Raw genomic sequence first — 12909 nt, 5'->3', positions numbered from 1 at the left:
CGTCGTCACGAATGCACGCGCACGGACACTTTTGCCAATCCTCTGCCGGGTGAGGGCCCCCTTCCCTGTGGCGCTCGGGTCGTGGGGGTCATTTGGCCATGCTTGGAACGCGCTGGTCGGTGCGGGTTAACGAAGGACGTCGCTGTCGCACTCGCAGAATGAGCGCAAAAATGCAGTGTCTCCCGGTCACTCGGACGCTGAGGCGGGGTACCGCTGACATCGAATCCGAATTCCGTTTGTTGCCTGTTATTTAAACCAGGTTCTCTCGAGTGCTGTGAAACGGTCTCGGCTACGTCGCCAGTGATGGCGTGAAAACAAACCTTGGCTTCTGCACTTAATTTAAAATGTCGATGCGAGTGTCACGGCCAAATGCGGCGTTGTTCCTCGTCCCCCTTGGCCTTGAGCCACGGAGTTGTCATTTACACTTCTCCTGCGAGAAAAAAACTTGTGGTTTCGTCACGTGCAACTTTTTTGACGACCCCCCACGCATTATCAGAAAAGAAAAAAAACGCAAAAAAAATTGCAACAAAAATGCTCCAAAAAAAACCAACCACCCACGTCGTCCTAGAATTTTCTCCGCAACCACGAACGACCTCGCTCGCGCCCTCCCCCCCCCGCCACGACAGGGTTCCTCGTCTCCGAACGCGGCGTCTGCCTGCTGAACCTCATCTCGAAGGCGCACCAGGCCTTCCGTGCGGCCACCGACGCGACGGAGGGCGTCCGGGAAGCGCTGCGCCTGCTCGCGATCGTGCTGCGCGACTGTGCCCTCGCCCTCGCCCCCGAAGATGAGCTCCTCCCCGACGCCGCCCGCCCCCCGCCGCCGCCGAGCGTCGAGCGGTGCCTGCGGCGCGTCGCGGAGACGGCGCCCTTCCACCGGGAGGGGGCCGACGAGCTGCTCGGCGACCTGGACGACCCGGACGAGGCCTTCCTGGAGCAAGCCTCGATGCTGGCGGCGCAGCTGGTGCGCGAGCTGTTCAAGGCCGGCTCGGAGAGGGGCTCCCAGTACGGGCTGCACGTGCGAGCCCGGGACGCGTACGCGTGCACGCCGCACTCACTCTGGGGCGTCACCGGGTTCGCTGGTGAGACTCGCGCGTGCGCTGGGGGGGGTGGGTGGGGGGGTGTAATGACGGGCGGGGAAATTCCGCCTCGTTCGGGTCGCTGTTACGCCGGTTAGTTCGTAGCGACGAGGACCAGCCGAAGGCAGCGACCTGCGTTTGTTTATGGTCAGGTCTGTTGGTCTTAGTCGACCGCGCTTCGTTCTTTGGCGGGGCATTGCAGTCGTCGCATCTGATGGTTTTCGGGCACGGATAACAAATGTTGGCAAAAAAAAAAACACCCCTCGCTGTTCGATTTAAAGCTTTCGTGACTGCAGGGATTCATATTCTTGGTTCTTTTGGTAAAGTCACATAGAAGGGAAATAATAAAATAAAACAATAAAATTCTCACGACGTCTCGATTGCAACACGAGCAATCGTCATCAGGTGTGAAATCCACGGCAAGAAAATGTTATTTCCCTTCTTACGTGACTTTACCGAAAGAACCAAGAATATGAACCCCTCGCTTTCTCAACAGATATTACCATCGCGTAGTTTGTGAACAACGCCACTAACAGTGCCGGTGTGTTATGCTCCCCGGTCGTGGTCGAGAAGGACTCAGTCCGCAGGTGGTAAAGAAGCTGTGCAGAGAGCAGCAGAGCGAGAGCCACGAGGAGCTGCGCACGTCGCTGCGCAAGATTCTGGCGCGGAGCTCGCAAAGCCCGGCGGACAACCCCCTGGGCGAAAGCGGCGGCGGCAAAAGCGGCGTCGTCGTGCCGGACGTCCAAACGGAGGTCGACTCGTTGCTCCGCTGCGGCCGCTTCGACGCGCGGCTCGGCGCCCGCGTGCGCTGGGCGCTGGAACCCGACGCCGAGCGGCGGGGCCCCGCGCTTCCGCTGCACGCCCGCACGCTCGCCGACCTGCTGGTGTACGCGCGCCGCAGCGAGCGCCACTCCTTCGCCTTCCGCGTGGAGCGCGTGACGATGCTGGGCGGGCGCGGGCGCTCGCTTTGCGGCGTGCGCAGCGCGGGCTCCCTGGTGCGGATCGACGGCGCCATGGAGGAGACGGTGGGCTTCCTGACGAGCGAGCCGGCCTCGTTCCTCGCGAGCGTGCGGTGCGCGTACGTGCACGACGGGGAGGCGTACGAGTGCGCCGAGCCGCGCGTCTGCAAGGTGGCGTTTCCGCGCGCGTCTTCCGTCGCAACTGCCGCCCCCCCGCCACGAGTCGGACTCGCGGACGCGGCGTCCTCGGGGGAGGTCGTGGCGGAGAGCCCCAACGCCGTTTGGATCCGCGCGCGGGAAGGCGTCGCCTTCGAGAGTCTCGTCAGCGACGTCAGAGCCGCCCTTGCGTCGTCTTCCGAGCCGTTCAGCGTGGAGGCGGAGGGGTTCTGTTTCCGGGTGGAGGCGCACGAGAGGGAGAGCCAAGTCAGGTTGTCCTTTGACGGAAATGGGATTCGTGCGGAAAGCACGAACGGAGCCGTGGTGAAAACGTGACGGTGATTTTTTGTTGTTGTTCGCGACGAGAGGTAAAGGTGTTGCCCTACAATTGCTTGCTGATGCCACTGCCGGCAGAAGGGCCTCCACTAAAGGTCACTGGAGAGCCTTCTCCCTCCAAGAGGGAGTTTGGCCTACTCTTCCACACTCGCCAGCCATCTCGGAAGTGGTGGGAGTCTCCAAATGTTTTCCCCCCTCCACACGCGTCCTGCCGAACGACTCAACTGCGACGCACCCATTGACTGCACCGCTGGGTGGAGAGAGGCGGGGGATCAACAAAAATAAACTTGAACCATTGTTTAAACTGCCGTGCTCAAGTCATCCTGCCATGAGCAGCAGTGGGGCCAAAAGCGTTATTATTGTTATAAATGGTGCACGTGTGGATGAGCCTGGATATTTTTTTTACGTTTTTTTATATTTATTAATGTCTGTCCGAGCCACTTTTGATTCTTTCAGCCTGTTGCTATGTCTGTGCGTGTTGTATTACGAGTTAAAAAAAATATATATTTGAACTTGTAATGTGCTTGTAAATAATACAAGTGCGTCGCTCTCCGAAGTGTTTCCATGCTGCGTCACGTTCTCTGCGGTACGATGTCCGACGTTTCGCTCCACTTGCTTGTGAGCTTCTTCAGGAACTGAAAACCTGTGCAAAAGTAATGCAAGTGTGGTTTGATTTTAGATATTTGCTTGTTCTACTTTAATGATTCGTCCTGCAAAAACCACTCACGGTCTACAACGAGTTGGCTTCATATTCTTAGGTTTTTTTCGGTAAAGTCGCGTAGGTAAAACATTTTAATTAATCATTTACTTGATACAGCAAGTGTGCTGTGACGGTTCCACCTGAAGACGGAAGCTTGTGTTGCCTCCGAAACGTCGTGATTTTTATTTTATTTTACTTTTATTAATTTTAATGTTTTACCTATGTGACTTTACCGAAAAAACCTACGAATATGAATCCTTGCAGTCACGAAAGCTTCAAATCTACAACGAGTTGATTTCCTCCGTGCCCCGCCTTGGCTCCTGCCTAAAAACACAACCGAGCCGCGCTGGTGCAACGCTGAGCCAGCCTGGCGTGGCTCGGTAGGCACTCGGAGGTCGTTTTTCCACTGCAGAAGCCGAGCCGTGCCACCAACGTCAAACGCGGCCATTTGAGGGGGTGTGAAGCTAAGGCAACACGCACTGAACCCGTCAATTGTCCCACCCCCTGGCCCTGCTTGGCCCCGAGCCAGATCCATGTGCGGTTCCGGCTTTGGCATGGCAATGGACCAGTGGAAAAACCGCCCATATCGTGAGGGCCCCGCAAAGGCCTTTGCTCAGATGTGCCAGTGGAAAAGTGGATTATCGACTGTGATCATTGACCAATGAGCTAAATAAATAATATCTCAATTGTTTTTACTTTTTTCACTCGCCGATTCGCGTCTACATTTTAACACATTGATGGTAAATGGGGGTTTGAATGTAATGTAGCAAACAATCGTTTCAAATAAAAAATGTGCTCTATATATACGTTTGTGACAAATAAATTAACATTTTTTTTTAATGATGCTTGCTTGTCCATGATTTGTCCATAGCACGAGGTATTGCCTTTTAAATTACCGATACACCTACAAAAACGCGTTCCTGGATTCAAATCCTGATATCCGTCACCGAGTTTATGTCTGCGCCCGGCTACTAAATGATAATAGGCTTTCAATTTATTTTAAGCGTTCAAATCATTGCATGTACACTTGGTGTTGGGGCCATTCTCTCAACAGCACAAGGCTGTCACAGTTTGCAGTCGGGGACGACGACTGCCATGTGGTCTCCCAATTGAGTAATTGCAGGTAATGTTTCAACATTGGGAAATTTGCGCTATTGAAACTATTAAACTAATTATTTTTAATTTTACCAGGTAATGTTTCAACGTTGGCAAATTTGCGCTATTTAAACTATTCAACAAATTGTTTTTATTAATTCCAGGTAATGTTTCAACATTGGCAAATGTGCACTATTTAAACTATTCAACATTTTTATTTATTTTACCAGGTAATGTTTCAATGTTGACAACTTTGCGCTATTGAAACTATTCAACAAATAGTTTTTTATTAATTCCAGGTAATGTTTCAACATTGGCAAATTTGCACTATTGAAACTTCCAACAATTTTAATAATACCAGGTAATGTTTCAACGTTTGCCAAATTTAAATTATTCAACAATTTTTGTTTATTAATACCAGGTAATGCCCGCTTGAGCTGCGTCGCTTTTTAAATCCTCTATATTAAGTTCACTTGCTCGCTTGCTTGCGCGCTTACGACCGTGCAAATCTTTCGGTCGTTTTTTAACCCACTTCCCGTGATCCAATCGAGCTGACATTTTGCACACAGACTCGTTGTGCGTGACAATTTATTTTCGTGAAAAATGTTTTCCAAAATTTTCCACTTTTTAGGGAGAAAAAAAATTTCATATTTAATTTTTAGGAAAAAAAAATTTCATATTTAATTTAAAATACCAATGTGATAAAAATAAAACTCTTACTCAAGAAAAACAGAAATGAATAATAAAATAAAACCGATGCCACGCATATAAAGGATTTATAGTGAAAAACTTTGTTTTAATGGGTTACTTTTTTCAGATGCGACCTGGCCACAAATTGGAGCTCAACGAAGTGGCTTGTCACGTGGACATCTTATAGCAGCCAAAATGACTCTAAAACGGGCATGTTTAAAAATGTCGAGGGAAAAGCCGGAGAAATATCCACGCGACCACGAGAAACATCCAAATATACCGCAGGCGTCGGGATTGAACCCACGTCCTCCTCTATACCAGGCGAGTTGGTTAACATCTCCTAGCCACCACGGTGAGATGGTAACTACCTACGACGCCGACACACACGGCCTGTTCTTCAAAACATTCCTCCTGCGGAGGGAGCTGGTAGGAACGTTGGGTTGCTCGGTCAATGGCCAGGGTCAACGGCGGCGTGGTGTATTCCGCAAATATGCCCGACTGTGAGGGCGGGCACAAGCCGGCGTGAGTAGGTTAAACGTTGAGTTGTATAAGGGCACCACGGGGTGACCAGCCCTTCCCCACCCAGCCCCACCCCTCCACACCCAGCCCCTCCCCACCCAGCCCCTCAATCCCCACCCAGCCCCTCCCTTTCACGACGGACACAATAATCCCCTGTGGGCTGGTGTAACCAGGAGGTTCCTACCAGTATAACGCCACGGGATATTTAACGGCCACTGAAGCAGACGGAACCGTGTTCATGGACCAATACACCCGCAGTCTTATCCATTTTACGACTCGGCACACACCACAAGCAAACCACAAGTCCATGAACTGGACTGTACATCTATATCCGTTGTGCGTTGGTGGGGGAGCGAGGGGGGGTGTAACAATGAGACTCGAATATTTTACCCCCGAGTAATATCAACCATAATAGTTTGCACAATGTATAAACGACTCGCCAGTCGGGTAAATGCAGAAGTGGAAACGTGCAAGTGGTTGTGACGTGGTGTGTGACATGCCACTCGCATACCTGTCAACCCCTTATCAGTGCTGCCTACCTTATTACAGATCAATTCAGACCTTATTGGTCACCCCGTGGCCCTTATAAATATCCTACAAAGTCCCATCACAAGGGAGAATCACAAAAACAAATAGACAATCACCACTACTACGGGGCCGTTCACTTTAAATACATCTTAACAATAGAATTGTTATAACAACACCCATTTTGATAAATTTTCATTATTAACTATTTTATTATTTAAATTTACTAAGGTCACTTTTTATTTATTTCATGAAGGAACATTTTGCTTCTCCATCAGAGAATGGAGAAGCATATATTTTGTAAAAAATTTTTATGATTGTTATTAAATATTTTGATTTTAATGATTCTACCAGGGCTTTTCATTCTGTGGAATGAATGTGATTGTTATAATTGTACTCTCCATTTTGCTTCGTTCTACTACGAAGTTTCAAGTTTTTTTTCTAGTTATAATTACTTTTAATATTTAATAATTATAAGAGAATTTCTAAATAATATTCTGAACATCTGCAGTTTTAGTTATACGTTGAATATTTTCTAGTGAATTTTATGCAAAATTTCAGCTTTCCAACGCCTCCTTTTTAATAAATGTTTTCTCCTACAACATCAGAGTGCAGCGCCACATTAAATACGCACTACAATGACAATAGTTTAAAGTGATTGGAAGCATGTTTTATTTTCAAAATGTAAATATGGTTTTGGGGGCGGGGCAGAGCTTTGTGACGTCATATTTGAGGGGGGGGGGGTCAAAAATCGTCCAAAATCGAGTGACATCATTTATGAACGGCCACCAATTCCGTTCACAAAATCGACACTGGCGACAGGGCAGGCTGGTAGAATGCTGCCACCTAGCGCTGAATCACGCCCCATGCCTCACGCTACATCGGGCATTGTGCGATGTTGGCCATGATGTATGTCCAGTACTCTGAACTTCTTTCGCACCGTACGTAGCCAACCGTGCTAATCGGAGGTGCGATTAATGGGGCAATAGGTGTCGGCCTATTTGCGTGTCAGCCTATTGGCCTATGATCCCATTACTTGCGTCACAAATGAAGCCAGCTCCGCTGTTAGTCCAGAGGCCAAAGTAGATGTTGGTGCCATTATAAGGTAAACCCGATTGATTTTGTATGGCTAAATAATCGTAAAATGACGTGACATTCCACGTACGTAGCAAAACCGTGCTAATCATCAACCGTGCGAGCCAACATAGCCATCCATGACAAATCCACTGCTGGATGAAGGCCTCCCACAAATTGTCGCCACTTTTCGCCAACCCTGATAGGGACTGAATCGTCTCTAGCGCCTACACGCAGTGCCGCGTTATCCTAGTAGCAAAAGGAGCTACATATATACTACTACATGTAGTAGTAGCTACTACTACATGTAGTAGTAGCTACTACTACATGTAGTACTACATGTAGTAGTAGCTACTACTACATGTAGTAGTAGCTACTACTACATATTCTACGGGCCCCGCACTTTCAAGGGCCCCGCGCTAAATGCTTTCAAGCTATCAATTCCGGTTCAGTGATTCTGCACTTGCTCTATTACTATAGTACTATACCGCCTTCAACTTTTATGAGCGACTGGGTGTTTAAGGTTAGCGATTTGTCGTATTATCTGGCCGTATAGCAAATGAAAAAATACAATTACTTTACCATGCAAGTAAAAAATGTGTGTTTTTAATATTTACGTGTTTTTTATTTTATTTAGAGCCCCTTTATGACATCATGCTACAGGCCCCGCACTGGCTTCATCATGCACCGCGAGCTGATTTCGCTGCTCCATCTCTCCCCCTGGGCGGCCTTTCTCTCTCTCTCTCTCACACGCGCCACCTGGCCTCGGTAATGTTACTAATAGATGCCAGCTCGGGTCACAAGATGAAGAAGCCATCTCCGCTGTTAAGTCCATGGCCCAGGGCGGGTATCGTTGCAATTCTAACGTAATCCCGATTGATTCTTGCGTGGCCGAATAACGGTGAGACGATGTTGACATTCCGCTTATTTCACGCGGTTATCGCACGATTCGCCCAGATTGGCCCCATAAAGAAACTGGAACCACCGGCGTGGCGGTCATGCGCGTGTCACGCGGTGCCGATAGGCGAAGTCGCGTTCGGTCTGGGGCTTCATGAACCGCGTGGATGGTGGAGGAGGAGGAGGAGTGGACGTCGCATTCGCGCGCTGCACTACGAAGCCGATGACCCGAGTTCGATTCCTGGCCACGGCTAAAACCAGTGGGCGAGTGACAGCTGAACCGGTAATGCCCACTCACCCCCACCCCCCTATCACTCGCCACTCCTTTCACCGATCCACACTAACCCCGTGTGGCGAAGTATGGTCAAGCGAACACCGCGTGACCGACACGGCGTGGCTGCGAGGGCGCTTGGTGTGGCTTCGAGTGTGGGAGGGATAGAGGGAGTGTGGGAGGGAGCGAGAGCGATGGAGTGTGGGAGGGTTGGAGGGAGGTAACGGGGCATAGACGGGTGGAGAGAAATTGTAAAGCTGCTTTCGTCTCTCACTCCCACCCACCCCCAGCACACACACACATCTCATACACACATCTCATGCACACACATCACATACACACATCACATACACACACATCACATAACACACACACACACCACACACCAAACACCACCTTCCTCCCCACCCACACCCACTTATCCAATAGCGTTGGCTGGTGGCTCCGTTTTAAAAATAAAAAGCTGACCCGGGGCTCCGTTCTTCCTCCTTGCGCGCCACTTCCCGAGCGCCAGGAGCAGGCTGGTCAGCGCTCCTCCTCGTTCTGCGCCGCCACGCCAGACGCCATGGGCTGTTCTCACAGCACACGCGTGCATCACAGCAACGGGAGACCCAGTGCCGCTCCGTCGGCTCTCAGAGCGTGGCTCCCATCACGGGGTAAGGCGTCCAGCACAAGCCGCTTTGTCAAATCTACTGCCGGATGAAGGCCAACCCCCAACGCTGTGTCGCGCTGATGTGCGGTTTTTGCCATGCCCCGCCACTCGGTGCGGTGCGGTGGCTAGGAGATGTTAACTACCTCGCCTGGTATACAGGAGGTCGCGGGTTCTATCCCGATCCTGACGCCTGCTGTGTATTTGGAGTTTGCGTGTCTCTCGCATCATCATCGCGGTGGCTAGGAGATGTTAACTACCTCGCCTGGCATACAGGGGGTCGCGGGTTCGAGCCCGACGCTGACGTCTGTATATTTGGAGTTTGCGTGTTCTCTGCGTACCGATGTTAAACTGCGTACGAACGCAGACAGAAAGCGGTCCCCATCATAGTGTAAACAAATTAATTTGGGGTATCCGGTAAAACATTTTTTCGTTTCAAATTTTTTTGATTGACTTTAGCGTCGCACTCCATGCCAGGCGAATTACCTGGTGACAGGTAATCCTGATTGTACGCGTTTAGCACGAGACTGACGTTCAGCAATGTGGCACTTTAGCCTGAGAGCCGCCCGATGAGTTGAACTCGATTAAACTCCAGGCGTAATTGTTCGGAATTATTTTTGCATAGCTTTAAGCATTGGGCGTACAGATGCCAACATTAAACGTGTACATATATATTGGAATACACTTCGGATTTGGATGTAGGCATTACATTATTGGAAAATGAAGCATATTTTACTCACACTTCCTCTCCGACCTCTTTTATGTGCTGTGACAAAGACTCTTAGCCCAAAACGTCGCCTATTTTTTTTTCTTTCTCACTCGTAAAATTCCAGAACGATGCTGGAGTGGCTCGTCGTAGTACGGAGTTTCGGTGTAAGGCACTACGACTGTCTTGCAAACAGATTCATGACAAGCATGAGGACAAACTAAGTCGAGATGGATGTGAATATCTTTCCGGGCAGTTCCGCAGGAAGTTCAGCGCTAGAATTCGGGTTCGGGCAGCTCGGAGGCGACATCACAAGAGCCGAATTCACGTTCAAGGATCGCACGGATTTCTCCTCTGTCGCCCGCTGCTCGCGAAAGTTGTCTGGCGTGTCTCACATCCTCTGGACGCGGTGGAACTCCAGCAACACCCTGGTGGAGAGAGGCAGTGGATGTCCCAAATCGGGACATTGCTTTGGAACGTTTCATACTTTTACAGGCATAGACTTGGCCGTGCTCGTTACCTCCCGGTTAGCACGGTTGGCTACGTGTGGTTCGAAGGAAGTTCAACATACATCCATACACTGTGAGACCTCCTCTACCAGTGGCAAAAATATAGTAGTAGGTTTTCTTGGTTCTTTCGGTAAAGTCACGTAGAAGGGAAGTAATAAAATAATAAAAATAAAACATAATATTTTATTATGTTTTTATTTTATTCTACGTGACTTTCGGTAAAGTCACGTAGAAGGGAAGTAATAAAATAATGTTTATTTTTATTATTTTATTACTTCCCTTCTTACTTCCCTTCTACGTGACATTACCGAAAGAACCAAGAAGATGAATCCCTGCAGTCACGAAAGCTTTAAATCGAAATTTAGTAGTAGGTTTTTACCCTTTAAACTGGTACAAAACTGACACCTTTATACAAGGCATCATGTTTGTAATAACTACACCTTTTGGTGTCATCTGGTCCAACACCAATGGAGACTAGGCTCTAAGGAAAACTGTCTCGGGTGTGGACCAATCAACTTCAAGGACAGTGCATATTATTATCATTATCAGAGTTGTTTCTATTTGTTTGCATTTTGACTACTTGTGTTGTGGTTATTGCAAACATGATGCCTTGTATAAACGTGTCAGTTTTGTACCAGTTTAAAGGGTAAAAACCTACTACTATACATCCATACATTTTTCGGTGCCAAAGTTCAGCTTCCTAGATATGCACTCGAGCGAGCGAGCGAGAGGGTGCGCGTGCATGAACGATGGGGGCGATTTGGGTTATTGTCGTGTTTGTAAGCCTCGCTTGAGATTTCCACTCGGGGACTTTCACTCCGCCCTTTGCCTGACACGCAACCGCGAGGGTTTGTAGAGGGCTCTCCGCATCGCTCTCTGCGTCTACAAAAGCTTGTAGCGTTGGGTTTACACGTCGGCTTTCGCGACCAATACCAATGCATAATACAGGTTGTTTTTGGTTAGATCGGGGTTTTACGCGCTCTAACCCGATCTAACCCCCCCAAAAAAAACAGGTTTCGGTGCCAAAGTTCAGCTTCCTGGATATGTACTCGAGCGAGAGAAGAGCGTGTTGTGTGTTTGTGTGTGTGAATGATGCGGGCGATTTGGGTTATCGTCGTGTTGCTTGATATTCCCACCTGGGGACCTTCGCGTTTTACGTGATCTAACCCGATCTAACCCCCCCCCCTCCATAAAAACCTGTTTTATGGTTGTAGCGTTGGCGTTGCAGAGTATTTCTAGATTTGAAGCTTTCGTGACTGCAAGAATTCATATTCTTAGGTTTTTTCGGTAAAGTCACGTAGGTAAAAATTTAAAATTAATAAAAGTAAAATAAAAAATAAAATAAAAATCACGACGTTTCGGAGGCAACACAAGCTTCCGTCTTCAGGTGGAACCGTCACAGCACGACAGCTGTATTAAGTGAGAGAAATTCCAAGAAAACAGTCCTTGTATATATACTGTTTGGGAGGAGTTGCAGAGTATATTACTTACGTGATCAAATTCCTGTCGATTAAAATAACATTTGTGTTATACGTTGATATTTCATTTAAATAATGTTATTGTATTTAATGCAGGAAAGTCTCACTTTGTCAGGATAGTTCGACATTGGGGTATTTGTCGAATAGCACCTTCGATTAGCACGGCTGGCTACGTACGGTGCGAAAGAAGTTCAAATGTACGTACCAACAATGGGTATTTGGCCTCGTGTTGGAGAAAACCAGGGAAAACTGGACTGACACTCAACACTGCCACCACATGCCGTTTGAAAACAATCGGCTACAATTGCATATTTAATGTTGCGAGCCATTCCACGGCAGCATCCGGGGTAGTAGCTGAGTGGAGTAGCCTGCTTGTTCCATCATAACACGCGTGCTGTACTGGGGTAGCTGAGTGGAGTAGCCTGCTTGTTCCATCAGAACACGCGTGGTTGTATTGGGGCAGTCATCAGTGACACACACCAGATGCATTTCACCTAAACAGACTTTTGAAGCAAGTGCTGTTAGCGAGTAACACCTATGAAGGCCGGCACGGCACACGAAGGGGTGGGTGGCCAGCACCACGCCCGACCGCCTTTGTCTCCCCAGTGGCGATGTTTACACACCGCACCAGGAAACTAATTTGAGGCTGAGTCGACCTAGGGGAGTACCAGGACCGGTTCAGAAAATCCTCACCGGGTGTTGGCCGTGAGCGAGAATCGAACCCGGGTCTCCAGGTTGGTAGCGCAGCGCAGCGCTAACCGCTACACCACCGCTCCCCGCGTGGGAGACGGCGATGTGCCTGCGCAGTGCCCCCAGTCGCCATGGGATGGTCATTGCTGACCGCCCCCACCCAGCCCACTGCACCCCCCACGATCAGACACATTCTGGCTTCTCGCTCGCCGCGCTCTGCGTAACTCGAGCGAATGGGTGGTGGGGGGGGGAGCGGTGACTTGGCACAAAGAGCGGCGGCTGGACCAGAACAACCCCCCCACCCCCCCCCCCCACTGTGTTCTCTCAGTCGCGGTAGAGAGAGAGGTGGGGGGGGGGTGAGTCGCATTAAGAGCCTCTCCACGATTGCATTAATCGCTCCATCCACTTCCACGCGTGCTGCCCCCCGCCCCCCCCCAGCACCACCACCCCCCCACCCCCCATCTCTCTCTCCTGCGCCATCCGCCAACTCGCAGCGAGCGGTGGCCCAGCGTTGTTGTGCCGAATTAAATCCACCCCGCCACCCGCACCCGCACCACCACCACCACCGTCCCCAACACG

At 49.6% G+C, this 12909-nt stretch overlaps 1 protein-coding gene across 2 annotated transcripts in view; it reads left to right on the top strand.

The window, feature by feature from the left end:
* Nucleotides 1-4063, top strand: part of CARD18 (caspase recruitment domain family member 18) — a 29155-nt gene extending 25092 nt beyond the window's left edge. For both annotated transcript variants that reach the window (XM_078855936.1, XM_078855935.1), the window contains 2 exons: nt 627-1079; nt 1650-4063. In XM_078855936.1, coding sequence (XP_078712062.1) covers nt 627-1079; nt 1650-2527 — 1331 coding nt within the window. In that variant the 3' untranslated portion in view covers nt 2528-4063. The remainder of the gene's footprint in view (nt 1-626; nt 1080-1649) is intronic.
* The last annotated feature ends 8846 nt before the right edge of the window (nt 4064-12909 follow it).

Source organism: Lampetra fluviatilis, chromosome 4 (assembly GCF_964198595.1).
Source record: "Lampetra fluviatilis chromosome 4, kcLamFluv1.1, whole genome shotgun sequence".
Classification (NCBI taxonomy): Eukaryota; Metazoa; Chordata; class Hyperoartia; order Petromyzontiformes; family Petromyzontidae; genus Lampetra; species Lampetra fluviatilis.
This window is presented reverse-complemented; position numbering and strand designations above follow the sequence as displayed.